Here is a 19,300-nt window from a genome sequence, read left to right as displayed (position 1 = left end):
ATGCTAAGAGAGAGGCAGAAGTGAAAGCTGATAAATGGAAGTGTGGGATGGCTTCTTGATGGATGATAATGGAGGTACTAATACATTGATTGGATATGGAAGGGGGTGAGGAATTGCATTCTGTGCTGAAGAAAGAACAGATACACTTTAGAAGTATATTGGTTTGGAACAATTAAATGAGTTTAGAGAATAATGTGTCTAAAATAAAAAAAATAAGGCTATTTGTCTTGAATAGGTCAGGTTTGTGTTTGCATTACTGATTGTAAACTGCTAAACTAACCTATACTAATATCTGTTGTTAGAGCAAAGAGGCATCCACCAACCAGCATAAGTCATAATTGATTTCAAAATGTGAATACAAATGTGAATAAAGAATACATTATGGTGCTATATCAGACTCTCAACTACATTAGATACTAGCTTTACAATGCAAAAAAAGTGATCACTGAATCCAGTTTTAGTTAATTGCTAAATATGCATATGAGATGTAGAAAGCTATGACTAAAGTATTTCCTGATTTGTAAACATTGTAGAGGTGTATGTGAGATGACACGCATTACTGACTGCCTACCCATTTACACAATTAAACATAAACAGGCCTATCTATACATCGACTTTACATCCAGGTTATACCTCAAATGACTTGAATATACATTAGTTAAAATAATACAACTGGAGCATTTTATACATATGGGAATTTGGTCAAACATGATCTTAGTGGAGCTGCTTAACTTAACTTTAAATCAAAGTTTTGTTTATCAGTCTAAATAGTGTAGTGTTCACTGCATGACAATGGAAAAATTGCACTCTTTTCTGACAACCTGTACTTTACCAACTCCAAGGATGCCCCATTCTTGCTAATTTCAAATTTCAAATTGAAGTGAGAATTAAGGTTTAAGGGGGACGCGCTAAAGCATGCATGTCCTGGTTTGTGATGACTTCATGAAACTTTTTACTTGATTTTAATCTTAGTTATAAAGCTGCAAGATTGAAAACAAATTATTTTATCCAGCAGGTTGAAGGCAGTTCTTGACAAAGCAGGTCCCCTTCAATCCTTTATTTTGGCATCTAATAAGTTGGTGGCTGAAACTAATCAGCACCAGATAATATCCACAATAATGGAAGGCAGCCTCTTAATATTCACACAGTGCCGCCTGTCTCGACTTGAAACCAAATACTTGATTAAAACACCGGCAATTCTGTCAGTAATTTCAACTTTAATTTTCAACATGCTTTGAAGAGCAAAAGGTGATGATTTCCCAAGAGGTATAACAGAGAGGCATTATGTTACTGTGTGTAACAGCTTGGCATCAAAGTGATTGTTGCAGGCATTCTGCATTTTCTGTGTTGTCGTCACTGTCGGCTATTGTAACTTGTCCTAGGACAGACTGCAGCCCCCCCGTCATCATGCAAGGCCTCTACTGCCAGTCAATCACCATTCATATGTTGTATCTTTGCTGGTGATTTCTCTCTCCCTATTCTCCCAATCTCATAGTTTTTTTTTTCTCTTTCAAGGTCATATTTTTAATATAGGAATTGTTGTTTTCTCTCTCTCTCTCTCTCTCTCTCTCTCTCTCTCTCTCTCTCTCTCTCTCTATATATATATATATATATATATATATATATATATATATATATATATATATGCTTTTTTTATAATACAATTTCCACTTTATAAATTTACAGTAAGTCTCCTTGTTTTGAACATAAAATATAAAACACATATCAACATTAAGACTGAAAGGGATGTTGTGTTAAGCCCATTTTGATTAATCAAGTGTTCAGTTTATTAAATTGTTTTTCAGCTGTTTTAGAGAGGGTTTATTGGTTTATTTTAAATGCCCAAAACACTAAAAAAAAAAATAACCAATAATAAATAGGGCCCACTATCTCAGTAAAATGGTACTTAGTCTCCTCTTCCTGACATACTGAGTAATGTCTGAACTCCCAATCTCTTCCAACAGAAGTGAGGATAGCATGCTCTCTGCATAGCATTGCATAATGAACTCATCAAATGGAGACTCACTTCGAGCAAGGCATGAAAAGGCACTGAAAATGTTAGGAGCAATGGGAAACTGAAACTCGGTCTGTATGATCTCAAAGTGGAACCGCAAACTATAACTTCTCCTCTCCAGTTTGTCCACCTATCCATCAGTCTCTGTCTGTAAATCCAACTACTGTATGCATCACAGATTTATCAATCGACCCACAAATACATGCAGACATACACGTATGCACACTTACATACACACATGCATACCTCCATACATGATTGTACATACATATCTATTACAAATAAATAGATTTACAAATAGTAAACAGTATTCACAGGTGACAGTTGCTTACTTTCTTGAGCTTGAGTACCCCCTCCTGAGTCTGTGAGTCGGTGGTGACCTCAAAAACGTCGGCACCATCTCCTTCCAGCACACGATATGAGATCAGGCCATTCTCACCCAGATCGGGGTCTTTCGCCTTGATTCGACCCACCTCATCGCCAGGGACTGAGGCTTCTGACACAGACATAGCATAGACGCCTGCGGAGGGAACAGCAGCATTAACACTGTGCAGTAGAGAGATGATAACTGGTTTAGAGGACAGCAATCTAGCGATGTGAAACCTACAACTTTTAGGAAATGTTTGAATTGTCCAGTTAGTTTCGATTAAAAAAGCACTGGATTTTTATTTTGCCGTGTAACCACAATAAAAGGTATACAATATATATCATCATTTGTTCTCTTTAGTTTTTTGTTATTGTTCATTGATATATTAATGAGTCAATATCTTCACCTACATTCACCTGTTTTCAATATATAATGAGCATGTGTTGTTTTTGCAGTTGTTTTGAACTGCCTATAGTATTGTCTTTGTAGACAGTGATAGCAACCCTTAATTAAACACTAAATATATTACACATTCCAGACAGAATCAAGAGATCCTTTATTAACTGGAGTCTTAAAGTACCTACTGAGGAAGCCTCAGCAGTAAAGCTCCCCAACTCCTGTCTAACCAAGAGCCTCTGTTAAAGTATATTAGAGCTATTTTCTAGCCTATGTCTGAAATTGATTTGCAACAGGGAGATGCGGCTGTTATATATTACAGAATTCCATTTTCAGAGATGACATTTTTTTTTTTTTTTTTTGGCTTGGATTTCTTTCATCTGTACGAAATTATTCACTGCCATGAAATTTTCATACCTGGTAGTTCCAAGTATAGCTTGAGTTTGCCGTCTGAACCACTCCTATTTCTAAAACATGCTCAGACTCGGGTGGTGTCACAGGTGGCCAGCAATCATTTCATTTAAACCGACAACCCTTGATTACACCGACATAAGGCACATGCTGAGATAACAGACTTCAGATCACACGCCAATACGCAAGACACGAATGTGTATTAAAAATGTTTACAAGCCTTTTAAGGTAACTTGTGGGCCAGGCTATAGTAAGGTATCCAAATGATTTGATAGTGTCTGAAAACGGGCACTGAGATGGCTCACAGAATATTCAGATAAATCACACTTCCATCACAGATACAGATAGATAGACTGGTTAAATGTTCTGAACATGCCACTACAACAGGATATGGCAGGAAGTTCTTTTAGTATGCAGTGAGAGGTCACATGTTCACACATCAGGATGTACAATATCAACAAGGGAAATTCTGCACTCAAAGCTAATTGCCCATCAGTAATACAAATAACAAGAAGCAGGCTACTGGTCTAAACATTAAGCTCTACCCCTGCCTGGAGCGTTAGTATTGCAGAGGGTGCACTTTCTTGAGGGACATCACATGCAGTGTTTGTTTCTGCTGAAATTGCAGAAAATAATATACACTTTTGGGGGCTTTGCTACTTTTCTCTATCTGGTTACAAAAAAGGAGGACATAAAAAACTGATCACAAAGGTTTACCAAATTGAGCATGTGATTTACTAGATATATAGTTTAAACAGAAAGCATTGCTCTGCAGAAAATGAGGCCAATCTTGACCTTGGTCTATATATAGTATCATTGCTTAATGCTGGATAACTGTAACCTCCCCAGTTGCACTTACTCTGTGGAAACTTTGGTGGGTTGTCATTGACATCTGTCAATGTGATTGTCACTTTGGTGGTCCCTGACAACCCCCCCATGTGCCCCCCCATGTCCTTGGCTTGAATGACAACATTGTATTCCTCCTTGGCCTCTCTGTCCATGTTGGGTAGGGCTGTCCTGATAATCCCTATGAGACAGATAGACATTATGAAAGAGTCCACAGCTGCAACACATTTTATTCAATGGTGTGTTCATATTTGCAGTTAGGAGCCTCTTATTATCATCCTTTGTTTTACAGTGTGCTAGTATGTAAGACATTTCCAATATAATACACATTTAGATAATTATAATATAGTAACACATTTTAACAAGTACAGTATGTTAAATAATGTGCATCTCTCTCAACAAGGATACACATTAGACATTGTGTTAAAAAGTAGGCCACTGTGACCTATATTCACAATTAGAAAAGGGCCTAGTAACAAATGGTACATTTTGGTGATTCAGGACCCAGAACTGTTGCCCTCGAGAATGTGTTCTAAGAAATATCCATACCATGTCAAAATTGTATGAGTAAGAGCTAAACATGGCACCTAAGGATGACCATAAAGCACGGGTGCCTCCAATGTTGCCAGGGTAAAATAAACAGAACCAGAGTGTCTACATTTAGTGTCCTCTTTTTTTTAGATTTTAAAGGCCCTAAGTAAGTAACATGGTTCGTTTTTATAAGGGTTACTGTTGCTTTAAGCTGCAGTTGTTTTTCATATGAGTGGCTTGGCACTATTTGAAACCCAGTCACAGATTATGTGGATGGTGTTCTCTGCTACATTAATGACTCTGTGACAGAAAAAGAATGATCTTTGGTGGTAAATCTCCCGCCCGACCTGTGAGGGTGCTAAGTAACGGGAACAGAGTACCCTGGACTGTTTGGCCTGACAATTCACAATCAGGTTTAAAAGGAAGTCGGCCATCTAGAAAGGGGTGGAGTTTCTGTGTGGATTGGAGGAGCGGCTGCAACCATTTACCAAGGGGTTATGTGTGAAGGTACAAAAAGTGAATGAAGCAACATAATCTGTTCCTTCATTTTGGTTAATGAACAACCCAGAAGGACCTGCGTTTTGTGCAATCTTATCATGTTTGTTTTGTTTTGTCTCTAATTGGTGCTTGTTATTTCGTAGATGACTAAATACGTCTGGAGCTGTCGCCAGAGGCCAGCACCAACCCGGACAGCACTTCAGGTGTTACCAAAATAAATTGTATTCTAGCACCACAAGCACTACAGCACTCGCCCAGGACTGGTGACCATGTTTGTGTATTGTGTGTGTACTACTGACTGTGTTTATTGTTTGGAACTGCAATTCCTTGATTTAGAACGGTGCGATACCCATTGCTGGGTATTGCCTGGGAAATATTACTTACGGTCTACAGACCTGGATTATAAATAAAACCACTTGTACTTGGATTACCGTTGTCTGCCTTTTCATTTAAGCACCGCATCACTCCTGAACCTGTACACTGTAAGCCACTTTGCCACACTCCCTTATCCAAGCTTTCTACTTGAAATTCAGAGTTAGACATGTGAACCTTGGATGAGCTCCAATTAAATCTAAAGCTTTATTTTATTAACAGGATTCTTCATAGCTGGCAACAGACACCTTAGCAAGAAGAATGTTATGTAACTGGTGTAATAATTGTGAATGAAAAATGAGTGTGCTGTGTTTGTTAGCTTCTTTCTTGCTGGAACCACATGCTCAACCCTTGTGAGTAATGCTAATGAAATGTGTTTTAATGTTTGAACCTGTATCAAAGTTCTTTCTTCCATATAATATAACATAATAGAAAATTACACGCGTGGCGAAACTTCCTGACCTTACGAGCCGCATACCAAAATTTCCATATGGTCGAGAGCCGCAAGACACGTACTGTCTGTGAGCAAGACATTTTAAATACTAGCATTGTTGTGCAGTACAGTAGTTGTTAGGTTATCTCTTGATGGCAGCAAAATACTCAAGAACAAGGGATAAAACTGCCTACACAGTTTGTGTAATTTGTATTGTACTGTAGATCTACAGTGTATTAAAACTTTCAATTTAACACTATGGTCTTTTCACATTATTTCTGTTTATACTGTATTTATTACACACTTTAAATGAAATATATTCAGTTATTATGAAGCAAAATATAATAACTGACCTGATTTCACCAAAAATCACCACATAAAAACACACATTTTTGTAAGGATTCTTTTTGAAAAGCTCTTCCCTTGAAGATCTGAATTCTGGGTTTAAAAATAATTAAAAAAAAAAAAAAGATGACTGCTGCATGTATTAAACTGTTGAGCTCTGTGGATGACACATGCACCGCTTTGATTTTGAAAACGATTACAGTACCTGCTCATGACGAGACAGAAGATATGTAAATATAACATTAATTTTAGACCTGCAATATAACATTTAAACATGCATTTTTTTTTGGATCTAGCGCAAACACTCCAATTGTATACAAAGATTCATTCATCTGAATCAGGACATTTGCCACGAGCGATATTCCATGCTTGCCATACAAAACTCGCTTGAGTCGTTAAATCAGCAGGGTCGTCCTTAAGTCTGATCCAGGAGGATAATAGGTTGTGATTTGTTTCATAACGACCAGTGAGGCTTGCTTGCCTTGTAATACAGGCTAAAAAGTGTATGATACAGGCTAAAGTGTGTATGATTTGTTGCAGATGAGATACAGGTTTACCACTGTTTTCAGTGAAAGCAAACTCTTCCTCCCAGTCTGGTTTAAAGACTCATACTTTTGTTTATTTGCTCAATGCCATTGTCCATGAAATGAACAAGCACTTAATTCAAAATTATGAAATTTACTTTCAACTGCACACCCTGTTTCAAAATACACATGTGCCAGTGAGGGGTGTCAAGAGTCAACAAGTAATGAAATATCCTTGCAGTGAACATGCAGACTCAAAGAAACAGGAGAGAGAGAGAACAAGAGAGAAGAAAGAATAATTAACACAAATGAATAGAGAACACAAATAATACTTGTGTTTATTTTTCCTTTCTCTCTTTTCATTTTTGTTTATTATTCTTTCTTCAGTTCATTCGAGCCACAAAGTGTGTGTCACCCAGCATTTTACCAGGAGCCGCACTTCAGCTGCAAAAGAGCCATGGTTTGGTCACCTCTGTAATATTATATAAAACAATTGATTGTCAAAAAGGCCTGGATAGGAAAATGAAATATATCTAATTCTTGACAAAAACAATCAATGCATTTTTCTAAAATGGTCAGAGATAATCAAAAGGTTCACTAAGTTGATTAGCTTAAGCACTCTGAGATTCCATGTTATTGACTTTAATCTAGATAAATACATACAAATAACTTAACAACCACTAGTTATTAATCAAAAAAATATTGTAATGCTATTTACCCTATATTTGATTATGTTACTGGTTCTTTTTGTATAGTGTAATTGGAGGCCAAAGATGAACTCCTTATTTACCTGTATGTGGCTCCACTGAGAAGTAAGGTTGCCCCTCCAAAATACTGTACACAAGTCTCGCACTGTTTCCATACGTGGGATCGTCAGCATCGGACGCTGTCACCTGCATGACCGAGGTACCTGCAGCAAAAAAATATACCCTAATTAACAGGGAACTGTGTGGACTTCTGAAGTCACACAAACAGCAGAACAGATGATTTTGCAAAATTAAATAGTTCCAGTTATGTATAAACCGGACATATTCTGGAATGTTGTACACATGTTATACAGCTCTGCAAGCAGAGGTTAATCCTGACCTGCACATCCCATTCCATTAAGTCCAGGGCCTCTTAAGAAGACATTGATTCACTGAATTGCCTACTAAAATAAATGATATCACAATCATTTCATTTTTGACTTCTGAAAAGTAAAGGAAAGGAGGCACTTTTTTACATAGAGAATTGTGAGGGTCTGGAATCAACTCCCCAGTAATGTTGTTGAAGCTGACACCCTGGGATCCTTCAAGAAGCTGCTTGATGAGATTCTGGGATCAATAAGCTACTAACAACCAAACGAGCAAGATGGACCGAATGGCCTCCTCTCGTTTGTAAACTTTCTTATGTTCTTATGTTCTTATGACAATGGTGCCTTAGTCTGTTGTCCTACCTAGCCCCTATGATATGTTTATACCAATATAAGAAATGGGCAAGCTCTGAAAAACATATTAAATGTATATACTAATTCCACAGGCTTAGATAAATTATATATAATTTAAATATAACACAAATATATTTGATAACATAACAGATATAGTTCAAATAAACAGTTACTCAACATCTTAATGTTTTTTTTTTTTTTTCACGTTGCACGATAACTGCACTTTCCACTTTAATGCCACCATTTACTGTGATACAATACTCTATACAAGGGCTTACTTAACCATTCTTTATCAGCCACACCTGAGCTCAGCAGACTGTACATAGACATGTCAGTATGTACCAGTCACCTGTGTGTAAGAGTTGATTCTGAAAATAATTATGAAACAGGAAATATTTCACTTTTTTTCCCCCTCTCTTGTCAAAAATTTATTTCGGAAATTGCTATATTTTACAATTAACAACTGCATATATTGTAGTGCAAGCATCCACGACTAAAGGTAGGCTAATAATCTCTTTCTTATATTAGTAGTTTAATAACTGCTGATACATGTTAAGATGTACCAGGTTTGATTGAGACAATTGGTATAAGCACAAACAGCAGCATGAAGCAATCGGCTGCAATCAATTTTGTGTCACCAGATTCATTACTGTGGCCAGATTACTTCTTCCTCTTGTCTATATTATTCAGAAACACTCAAGGGACTACAAAGAATAGTTACTGATTTACAGAGTTGTACGGATGTGTTTGATTGGGTGGACGAAACATGCAAAACTGAAGTCCACCAAATTGCATTTCCAATTGTGTGAAAGCATTCTAAGCAACCCTCTAATGGAAGATACTGTAAATGATATTGTTTTACAGGTATATGTGATATAAATGTCCAATATATTGAATTTGAAAAGAGTAAGCCTATGTTATTTAATTTGCATGTCAGAAGAATATTAATACTATAGTGCTGCAAAGCATTGAGTGCCATTATTATTAATTGATTTTCATTTAGGTTGTTATTGATTTCCATTTAGGTTGTTATAGTTCACTGTACTGCACAATATTTTGTCCTTTTTTTTTACCTAAAAGTTATGGTTTCTGTAAAAGGTTTGCATTTTTTAATATACCGGGCTGTTTCCATGTGTTTTACTTTTAAACCCAGATTCAACACATTGATTTTACACAGACTTCAGTTAATATGATGTGCTTTTTATGTCATGTTTTGAAACTTTATTTATTTATTTTTTTGTTAAAAAAAAATAGTATAAAATAAAATTCCCACTGTACCAAAGGTTTAATAAACAGTAGTCATGTGCATATAATTTTACTCAGTGAAAATATGTTTGGAGCTGGATAGTGTTAACAGATGGGTTATAGACCCAATGTAGTGGTATTTGGAAAACTATTCTGCAGTAATGTACATGAGCCCCCTTACAACACTAAATGGGTAGAAATGTTTTTTTTTTTTTTTTTTTCCGTATTCAGTATTTATAATGGTGCAGAGTGAAGCACTCTTTGCAGGATAATTGGGCTGTATGAATGGACTGTATTGTTTAATTTCGATAGCCAGTGTATTTATATATCAATCAATAAAAAAAGTGAGAAAAACAAATCAACACAAAAATGAATTGATAAAAAAGTGATTCATTTTCCACCCTTGTCAACTAAGCCCTTCAGTGCATGACATTGCTAATATTGGTTGGAAGCTAAATAAATATAAAAAGCAAAACTATCTCCACAATACTGATCACTTCAAATCAATTTGCTTGCAATGTTTACAGCAGCCAGAACAATTGCAATATATTGAAATTGCCCTGGTGGGGAATTCTATCTTGAACCCCCACAAGCATTATTTATGTTGTCAGCAGCCAGAATCACGCTGTAACAGATCGTTACTCTGTGACAGGGCTGTATTAAGGATGATATATGATCATGATTTCTGCATGCTGACTGAACCAGGCACTCAGTAAGAGCTGAAACAGAGTGGACAGGATCTAGGGGTACCAGATTAACCTTAACGGGTGGCAGGTGGTGATAAAACCTGGTGAAAAAAATAATATATAGATTATATTGTATATATTGTTAAAAACAAACAGACACAAACTGTGCAGTTAAAGATTCATAGCCTCATGAAATGACTAAATTGGTTAATACATCATTGTTATGAGCCCCATCAAGCTGTAACTGACCCCATCTTTAAAGGACATAATTTAATCTTGTTTGCATGTTTTGGAGTCAGAATAAACTCTTAAACACTGGGAAGATTGTTGTGTGTTATCTTTATTAATTCTGACATTCCACTCCTATACTTTCTTTATAAAAGTGACTCCTATTTTCAGGTGTGTTCCCATGCTTTGTTATACTGGTCAGTACGTACCCACATTGGACATCTCAGACACCATGGCATGGTAGGGGCCATGCAGGAACTCAGGCGGGTTATCGTTGATGTCCTGCACCTTTACAATGAACTCCGATGGTGGTTCCAGTGGCTTGTTAGTATCACGGGCCACAGCCTGGGCAGTCAGTGTGTATTGAGCACGCTCCTCACGGTCCAGTGTCTTTGTGGCGTGAATATTCCCTGTCTTGTCGTCAATAACAAAAATGGTGCCTGCGCCTTCCCCTGAGAGAATGTACTTTATTTTCCCTTCCCCAGAGTCAACATCTGAGTGGAGCTGAGGGAGAAAATAGTCAGTTAATACCAAGACATAACATGAGTGTGTTGAGGCTATATGTATGAAACCCAGATCATTTTTCCCAGATAATTTCAGCCACAATAATATTTCAAGACTTGTCAGTAATACTTTCAGTGAAGTCAAAAACAAACATGTACCACAAAGTGTTCATTGTCTAAAAAAAGGGCCTGGTATTTTCTTATTTTGTTAAAATGCAAAACATTATACAAAGTCTAGCAGTCAAGTATTCTCAGGTTATTATATATTATTTATAATACATATGGTATGTGTGAAGATTAATACTGAGTCTTTAGAAGTATGCAATAACTGTAGGGCCAGAGTGCTGCTCCCAGCAGACTTCAGCAAAAAAATAGTTTTTATTATTAAACCATAATTCCCAAGTGTTGTCACTCTGAGGTTTCAATATTTTTTTAAATGCCACTTAGTATATATTATTGGTATCCCTGACTAAACCTTGATGTTATGAAGACCACAGGGATGGCCACATGTTTTTTTACAAAGGTATTTAAGGAAGACAAAACCATTGAAATGTCACATCTCATTGACAAGGTTCTCACGCCCCATTTTTCAGGAGAGGGGTAAATCATATCCTTATACCCTATATTCAAAGATGTCAAAGGATTGTTTGTCCACAGTGGAGATCTAGTTTCAGAGGGAAGAAGGAAGAGAAAACCTTTTGTAGAGATAACCCAATTGTAGAGAAATATATGCTTGTCTCACCCTGCCCACTAGCACAGGGTCTGGTCCTGTATACTCTTCAATGACGAAGAACTGGTTCCACACCCAGCCCCTCTTGGAACGATGGAGGACCTGCCCCTCCTTGCCCTTCTCACGATGCCTACGGAGGGAGAGTTGTCGTCGGTGGGTGTGCTCCACTGGCACAGAGGCATGGCTGCAGACGACCACGCTGAGGCACAGAAGAAACACCAGCAGACCCAGCCCTTCCCTCATCATTCTTGTTTTCCTTGTACGTGTGTCTGTAGGTCTGTGTGAGCTGGCAATCCCAGCGCTGCTCCAATACTTTTTCTCTCTCTTTCTTTCTCACTCCCCGTCACTTGAAAGCCTGGCCTGGTCCTCAACCCCGAATCCTGCAGCTTGCTCTGTGGCTCATCGCAGTTCTTCTCTCTCTCTCTCTCTCTCTCTCTCTCTCTCTCTCTCTCTCTCTCTCTCTCTCTCTCTCAGCCAAATTATTCAAGTTCTGAAAGGACAAGATAAAAAGAACACAATTAGTAGTATTAAAAAAAATAAAATAAAAAAAAAACTTCTGTCTAGTTTATTTCCAGAAATTCTTAGGATTGTATATGCCTCAACCTGCTAATATTCACATACAGAGAGAGAGAGAGAGAGAGAGAGAGAGAGAGAAAACGTCATGGCCCACCTGAAAGTATGGTGTTGTCAGGTCAGACTAATGAGTAGAAATACATCTGATAGTGTCAGTTGGGCCATGGCATATAATTTACCTTTTAAGATGATGTCATATGGGCATTGCTATTTCCAATCGGTTGTTAAATATAACTATGTGTCAAGCAAGTTATTTAAAAAATAAATAAATAAATAATACCATGACAACTAATCACTTGGCAGCTTGAACTTTTCAACAATATCCATAATACTAAAGCCAGCAATATGTCTGTAAAACTACACACTATACACTGTTTCTACTAAATTGATTGTGAAAATGGTTGTTAGGTTGGGAGTGTGCCACAAACTAAAGTTGAAGTGACGCCCCCTTTAATGTATTATTGTTATCCATAATTCTGAGGTTTGTTTTTTGTTTTATGTTGAACATGGTGCCATCTTGTGGCCTGATATTATTATACTTTAAATTTTCACAACTTAATGTTATTTAAATAGCTGAGACTATGAAATTGCTTGCATGTAGGTCTAGTGTTACCTACAGCTTAAACCTCTTCCTAAGAAAGATGATTGCATATCTGAGCATGAGCTTTATAGATTCATTGATTTACTTATTGTAGATGTTCATCATTGGCTTTATGAAAAACAGTAGTAAATCTCTCTGCCTCGTCATCAAACACAGGATAATTTATGCTGAGAGGAACCTAAAGCCAGATGGTGCTACGATTGCTTTGTTCATTTTCTACTTTCCCCTAGCAATCACTTATCGAACACAGGGATAAAAAGCCTGAAGGGGACAGGCTTGCTCAGTGAACTGGTAACAGTTGTGGCCCCCATTCACCTTTGGTCACCCTGATCAACAGCAGAAAAATATTCTATACCACCTAGAGTCAGATAAAGATAGAACACCTGGTAAACAGGTCTGCTACCTCTGGCAAACCCAGATTTACTCCCACACAGGACAGTTAGGCTACAATTTCGGTGTTGTTGCTAGTCTAACATTAAAGCAGATAACCCTGTAATGCTTAGAAGGAGCACCAGCCACATGCAAGTTTGTACTGTGCAGCTACACATGACAAGCTTGGCCAGTGGTTTGACAGACTGTCCACCTGGTACTTTTCATGGTTACTTTATTCATTGTCATTAAAAACGGATTGTAACACATGTCATACATTAGGACATGTTTGTTCTGGGGCACAGGAAGGAAATGTTGAAGCGCGAGGTGGACCGCTCTCAGCTCTCACATATTTATGTGCAAGGGATGTCTAGCGACCCGACCAGGGTCTGCAGACTCCTCTGCCTGCCCAGACCGCCCCCCAACCAGAGCTGGATACGTCGGTCATCACCAATTGAAGATTGTGTATCACTCCCATCCTTACACCTTCGCTCAGATGAGAGGCTTGCCTCCACCAGCGTAAGGCATCCAAGCACAGGTGAGACAGTCAAACGACAGCGTCTGTCGCGCTTGTTGTGCAGCCAAAAGGCACTGAGCCACACTTGGATCGGGCACATGTGGAGTAACCCCAGTTGAGTGGATGATGAGGCCACAGCCATCAGACCCAATAGTTTTTAACACAACACCAATTGTACTGTGAACCTTTGTTGAACAGGGCCAGACAGTTGCGAACGGCAGCTACTCTGTCATCTGACAGGTAGGCTCGTCACAATCGCTGTATGGGCCACTGCTCTTTCCTGCGACTGGGAGAGATCGACCAGTCATCCAAGTAGTTCATCACCCTGATCGCTTGCAGCCGCAAGGAAGCTAAAATGGCATCCAGGCACTTTGAAAACGTGCGGGGGGCTAAGGAGAGGCCGAACGGCAGCACAGAAAACTCAAAGACTCTCCCCTGAAAGGTGAAGCGGAAATATTTCCTGTGCATTGGACGAATAGGGATGAGGAATACGAGTCCTTTCGATCCACTGTTATAAACCATTCACCCGGCCGGACAGACAGGCTGCGGTAGGCAATCAGGAGAGCAGTAAAGGGAAGCACATGGTGCTGCACTAGGGTGCAGTGCAGCAAGAACCTGGTTCTGGACCACGTGCACTCACACAACAGGGCAGCACATAGCATATACCATAGTGGAGCACAGGCTCAAGGAGCTGCGGTGTGTTAGACAGGAAGAAAAAATTTACTGTTTTTTTGTTTGTTTGTTTGTTTGTTTGTTTTTTTTGTTAACTGCAAAGGCAGCAATAGGAAAAAAAATAAAGGCTTAAACAAATTCAGCTATGGGAGAAACACAGTAACCACACCAAGCGGGTGAGCTGTAAATTTGTATTATTATTGTTATTACCAAGCGCACCGCGTAGGCGGGCTGAAACAAGCTAGCTGATTCAACTCAACAGCGAGGCACAGCAATGCTGGGTCCCGGTGGAGGAATTACACTTGTTTTGTTTTTTTTAACTGCAAGGCAGTAAAAGAAAAAAACTCATACACACACAACAGTAAAGCTGTGAGGGTAAAATAGCAGTCAGAGACAGAATGATTATTGGTTATAAATTTCTCTCCCGACCTGTGAGGGCATTGTATAAAGGGAAGAGTGCACTGGACTTGATGGTCTGACAATTCATTCCCAGGGTTAGGTGGAAGTCGGCCATCAACAAATGGGGCTCAGCTGCAGTACATTAAGTCCTCGCCCCAGAGGGAAAGCGATGTGGCACCTACGGATTGGAGGAGAAATGGCTGCACTCGCTAACCAAGGGGGCGTGACTGAAGGTACAAATAGGGGATGTGGCTAGGTGATCTGTTACTTTGTTTATGGTTAAGAGAACCACTGAAGGACAAGTATAAAATAACCGTGAGTGTTTTGTTTGTTTGTGTCATCTAATTGTACTGCATGTTATTTATCAGACAGCTAACATGATATGGAGCTGTTGCTTAAGGCCAGCACAAACCCGGACAACACGGCACCACTGTTCACAGATTCAAATTGTATTTTATCACGAGCACTGCAGCACTCACTTTGGGACTTGTGACCATGTCTGTGTTTTGTGTGTGTGTTTAACTGTGTCTATTATTTCAGGACTGCAACCCGTTGTTTATTGAACTAATGCCTTACCTTACCATCTTGAGAGGCAAAAAGAGAAATGGCTTCCGTGGGCTGACTATTTTGATCCCTCGGTAGGCAGGACCGAGGACGTCACCCCAGGAAGGGACCTATCGGCAGCTCTGATATAAAGAGCTCACTAATACCTAACAATAGGCAGACATATCGCAAAAGTATGTTGTTGGTCAACTTCGAATTGAAAGGGAACTAAATTTCTGTGCTGCATGCCTTCTCAGGCCTTTTCCTGAATTGACAACTAACCCTCCCAATCTCTCCCTCTTCTGTTAAACTTGGTGAGTGCTTCTTTCCTTCTGACATTTATGTGACATTGAGTATAAGGAATTCTCCCCCCACAAATTTGCAAACCTCCCACGTAAAAACATGTTGAGAGGCCCTTTATAATTAGTATCCAGCCAAATTGATTCAGGCTTAACTTAGCCTAGACATAGGAAGAAAATAAGAACAGTGGAAAGAAACAAGATTGATAATTGTTGTGAACTTTGTAGTTAAAAAGACTTAATTGCATAATTAACATGAACCCATTGAAAAGTTTAATGCTGCAGGCAGGAGTTTCTTAAGCCCAATAGCCTTGCATTCTAGGTTCTGTTGTGCTTTTGTTTTACATATATGTTTTATAATCTTTAAATTATATAACTTAAAATACATTGAGGTATTTGGGCAAGTTTGATTTGTGTTTATTATATGATATTTATTTTTGTAAAGTTTATCAAATACGTTTTGGATGAGCACAAATGATGTACTTATTTATTAATAAGTAGCTTTGGTGAGTATTTTTATTTTTTTATTTTTTTATTTTTTTATCTCCAATACCAGTATAAAGTCCAGTTGCCTGAAGCACTGTGCTTACAATGAAATTATCTTACTTTTTTTTTTTCTTCCAAGTCGGATATGAGTGCTGGTGAAGGAAAAAGAGGCTGGTGAAATGCAGCAATCCAACAAAGTGAGACAAATAAAATGATCCCTCTGGTTACATCCATGGACAGGCTGTGGGGCATGGATAACCTACCACAATCAGTGCAGGGAAAATGGGGGCTCAGTATTTATGTACAGATGCTTGGAATGTTTAACACACGACGGGGCAATAAGAATATGAGTTACAGACAATACTAATGAGCATACTGTATACAAAGAGGTATGTTTATTTAACAATGGGTGATGCAAAACCTGGTTTGAATTCAGCCAGATTGAGCTATGGTGACAGCCCAGCAAAAAGGGTGACTCAATCAAAAAGTACACTTCATGATCTGTACAATTTCCGTATTTTACAGCATCATTCAATCAAACCAACACTTAACTTGTGTAACATGATAAAAGCTCAGAACTAAAACACACATGTTTGCACCCGTCTGGATATTTACAGTACACAGCACCATATAGTACACAGCGATAGTACAAGTCAATACAATACTATTGCTGCAGAATTTTACGTGGGCAATGTTAAAATACAGCATAAAAGAGACTAGGAATAAACATAGTGTTTTCATGTATAGAATATGTAAAGTTGCTACTGCAAGGTCTCTGCATACAAGTCAGTAAAGAATATCCCAGCAGTAAAATCCAGGGCTGCTGCTCACACCAGTCCACCCCTAAATCCTCAACCATCTAATTACATGGTGACTGTGAGTACTCAGATTCATCGGTAGTTCACTAGATGGCTAATCAAGACTATCTCTTGTTTATGGTGATGCCCTTGTATTTATTATTTAAAAAGCTGCAGATGTTAACACCTTATGGTTAAGTATGGTTGTGAATGCAGCCCGAGGGGAAACAGGCATTTCCAATTCCCAAGCCTTATCAGGGATATAGTGCACGTTAGTATGGCCTTGTTGGTACCCAAGGGAAGCAATTTGGTCTTGCTGATTTAAACCAGCTTTACTTTCCACACCCACAAAATCAACAGTCGGTAGCCAGGCCTCTCAAAACAGCATTCCACTCTTAAATACTGAGGTACATCTGACATGGGCTTGGGGGAAAATCCAGAGCAAAATTAAACCATCAGGCTTTTACAGTCACATGCTGCAGCTGCACAGTATTTTGAGTCAACAAAAACAAGGTGTGTCACCAACATACACCAAGAATATAAATACAAAATGAAATGTGTCAGTATCATGAAAAACGAGGTTGCCATGACCTATATTCAAAATGTGTGTGGCATGATTGAAATATCCAAACATACACTAAACTACAAGATGGCACTGATAGTATTTAAAAGTAGGACATCTATTATTAAAAGCACAGAGCAACAAACAACAACAAATAAGTGATCAATTTATAATCTCTCACCAAAGAACGTGCTCACAATTCTTTACAAAATCCATTCTTATATATAATTAGTATCAGCTAAAAAGCTCTTAGTCCCTTCAATCAAAGGGCTTCATGCTGTATTCCTACTACAAGCACATTATTGATTGTGATTTATAACTCTCCACTCCACAGCAAAAACAGGCAGGTGGTTGTACAGTACTATTCTCTGCAAATGTTTGATTTTCAAGAAATGTTAATATATAGGGGCCTCCCGAGTGGCGTATCTGATCTGAAGCGTTCTGCATCGAGTGCAGGATGCATCCTATAGCCTGGGCGTTGCAGGGCTGGTAGTGGTGAGCTGACCCTGAAAATAATTGGACATTCTAAATTTGGAGAAAATAATAAAAAATAATTGGTGACGACTAAATTTAAAAACTTGAGAGTCCAGATGAGAGTTAAACACACGCCTGGCTAATTTAAACCTATTGATTGCATTACATGCCACTTTGCTAGTATTTAGGCAGCAAAAAATCCATTACAAGAATTTGCTTTTCCAGTCACTTTAAATGAATTGACCATGCTCAAAGGAAGGAGCCTGAAACTTAATTGTCATTCAATTACAAAGACTAACCAGTTATAGGTGTTAGGAAGCAAAATAATGAAGTTTGAGTTGATGCACTGCAGACCTGGGAGCTCATTTGTATTCAAACAGGTAACTGGTGCAAGCCGTCTCATCGTGAGCTGGATTCATAAATATGCAAATGGTTTGATCGGTGCCTGCAGGAACAGCTACAGGTAATGGCACATTGTTGTTGTTGCTTCGGGTAATAGACAACAGACTTACCGCAACTGGAGATTCAACAGATGAAGGCAATTCATTTACCAAGGGAATAACAACACTGACTTACTCTGAGCAAGATGCTGTGGCACAATACATGTCATGTTAGAAAGACAAGTGAAGATCCAGGGTTTCTCTTCTAGAGATCCTTAACATAACTCCTCTAAATGCAAAATAAAGAACATGTCCCGTAAGGCATAAAGACCAGGGCTTACTCTTGTTTGAAAGTCCAGTGCACCCCAATTCAATGGGTCAGTCAGCTACATTCTAATTTTAAAAAGCCCAATAGCAGATTTTTAATTTTTTTTTTTTTTCAAAATGTAAAAAATTAATTAATTAATTAAAACAATACATGCACCTTACGTAAACAGTTGTAGCAAAACATGGGAACATGTAACACAATAAAATAAAAAGGTCCTTATGTACCCTTTAAGGTTTACTCAGTGATTGAACTCCTTATGTTCTGTGACAAAAATATTTTTTGAACACAAAGCTTTAACAAATAGCCTGCAGCTCTGACAAAAACCCTTTCCCATCCAAGGATTTTGCTTGTGATTCTATTATGACTTTCATAACATGACGTACAAATATTCTGTTATTTTTTGTGAAGAATGTTAATAGAAATTAACAATAATGGAACTGAACGTTTCAAACAGAATGATGCCTCTCCCAAAATTAAACTCATGTGGGTATTTTTTTTTCTTCTGTCAGATGAATGAGATCTGTTTTTCTTAAGAAAAGGAAATTAGTGCATATTGAGACTCCTGCATCTGTTTCTTTTCAAATCTGCAGGCCAAAAATGTTCAATTTCATATCCTTATGAAAACTAAAGTTGAGGAGCACTCCAATTTTCCAGACATCCCTGAGGAATGTGAATGGCAGGAAGTGGTGGGATCTGGATTAGATTCCCAGGAAAGGAAGAATAAAATGCCTGGAATTCTCCAGTC

General features: G+C 38.3%; 1 protein-coding gene across 1 annotated transcript in view; it reads right to left on the bottom strand.

Annotated features, from left to right (window-relative positions):
* LOC121325761 (cadherin-11-like) overlaps positions 1 to 19,300 on the bottom strand; it is a 47,990-nt gene that overhangs the window by 7,546 nt on the left and 21,144 nt on the right. Inside the window, exons 2-6 of the mRNA XM_041268710.1 lie at positions 11,568 to 12,045; positions 10,532 to 10,826; positions 7,528 to 7,647; positions 4,048 to 4,215; positions 2,347 to 2,534 (exon numbers count right to left, since the gene is read on the bottom strand). Of these exons, the coding sequence (XP_041124644.1) occupies positions 2,347 to 2,534; positions 4,048 to 4,215; positions 7,528 to 7,647; positions 10,532 to 10,826; positions 11,568 to 11,801 (1,005 nt within the window). The 5' untranslated portion in view covers positions 11,802 to 12,045. The remainder of the gene's footprint in view (positions 1 to 2,346; positions 2,535 to 4,047; positions 4,216 to 7,527; positions 7,648 to 10,531; positions 10,827 to 11,567; positions 12,046 to 19,300) is intronic.

This window comes from Polyodon spathula, chromosome 13 (genome assembly GCF_017654505.1).
Source record: "Polyodon spathula isolate WHYD16114869_AA chromosome 13, ASM1765450v1, whole genome shotgun sequence".
In the NCBI taxonomy this organism is placed as follows: domain Eukaryota; kingdom Metazoa; phylum Chordata; class Actinopteri; order Acipenseriformes; family Polyodontidae; genus Polyodon; species Polyodon spathula.
Note: the sequence above shows the minus strand (reverse complement) of the source record. Positions and strands in the feature narration are given on the sequence as shown.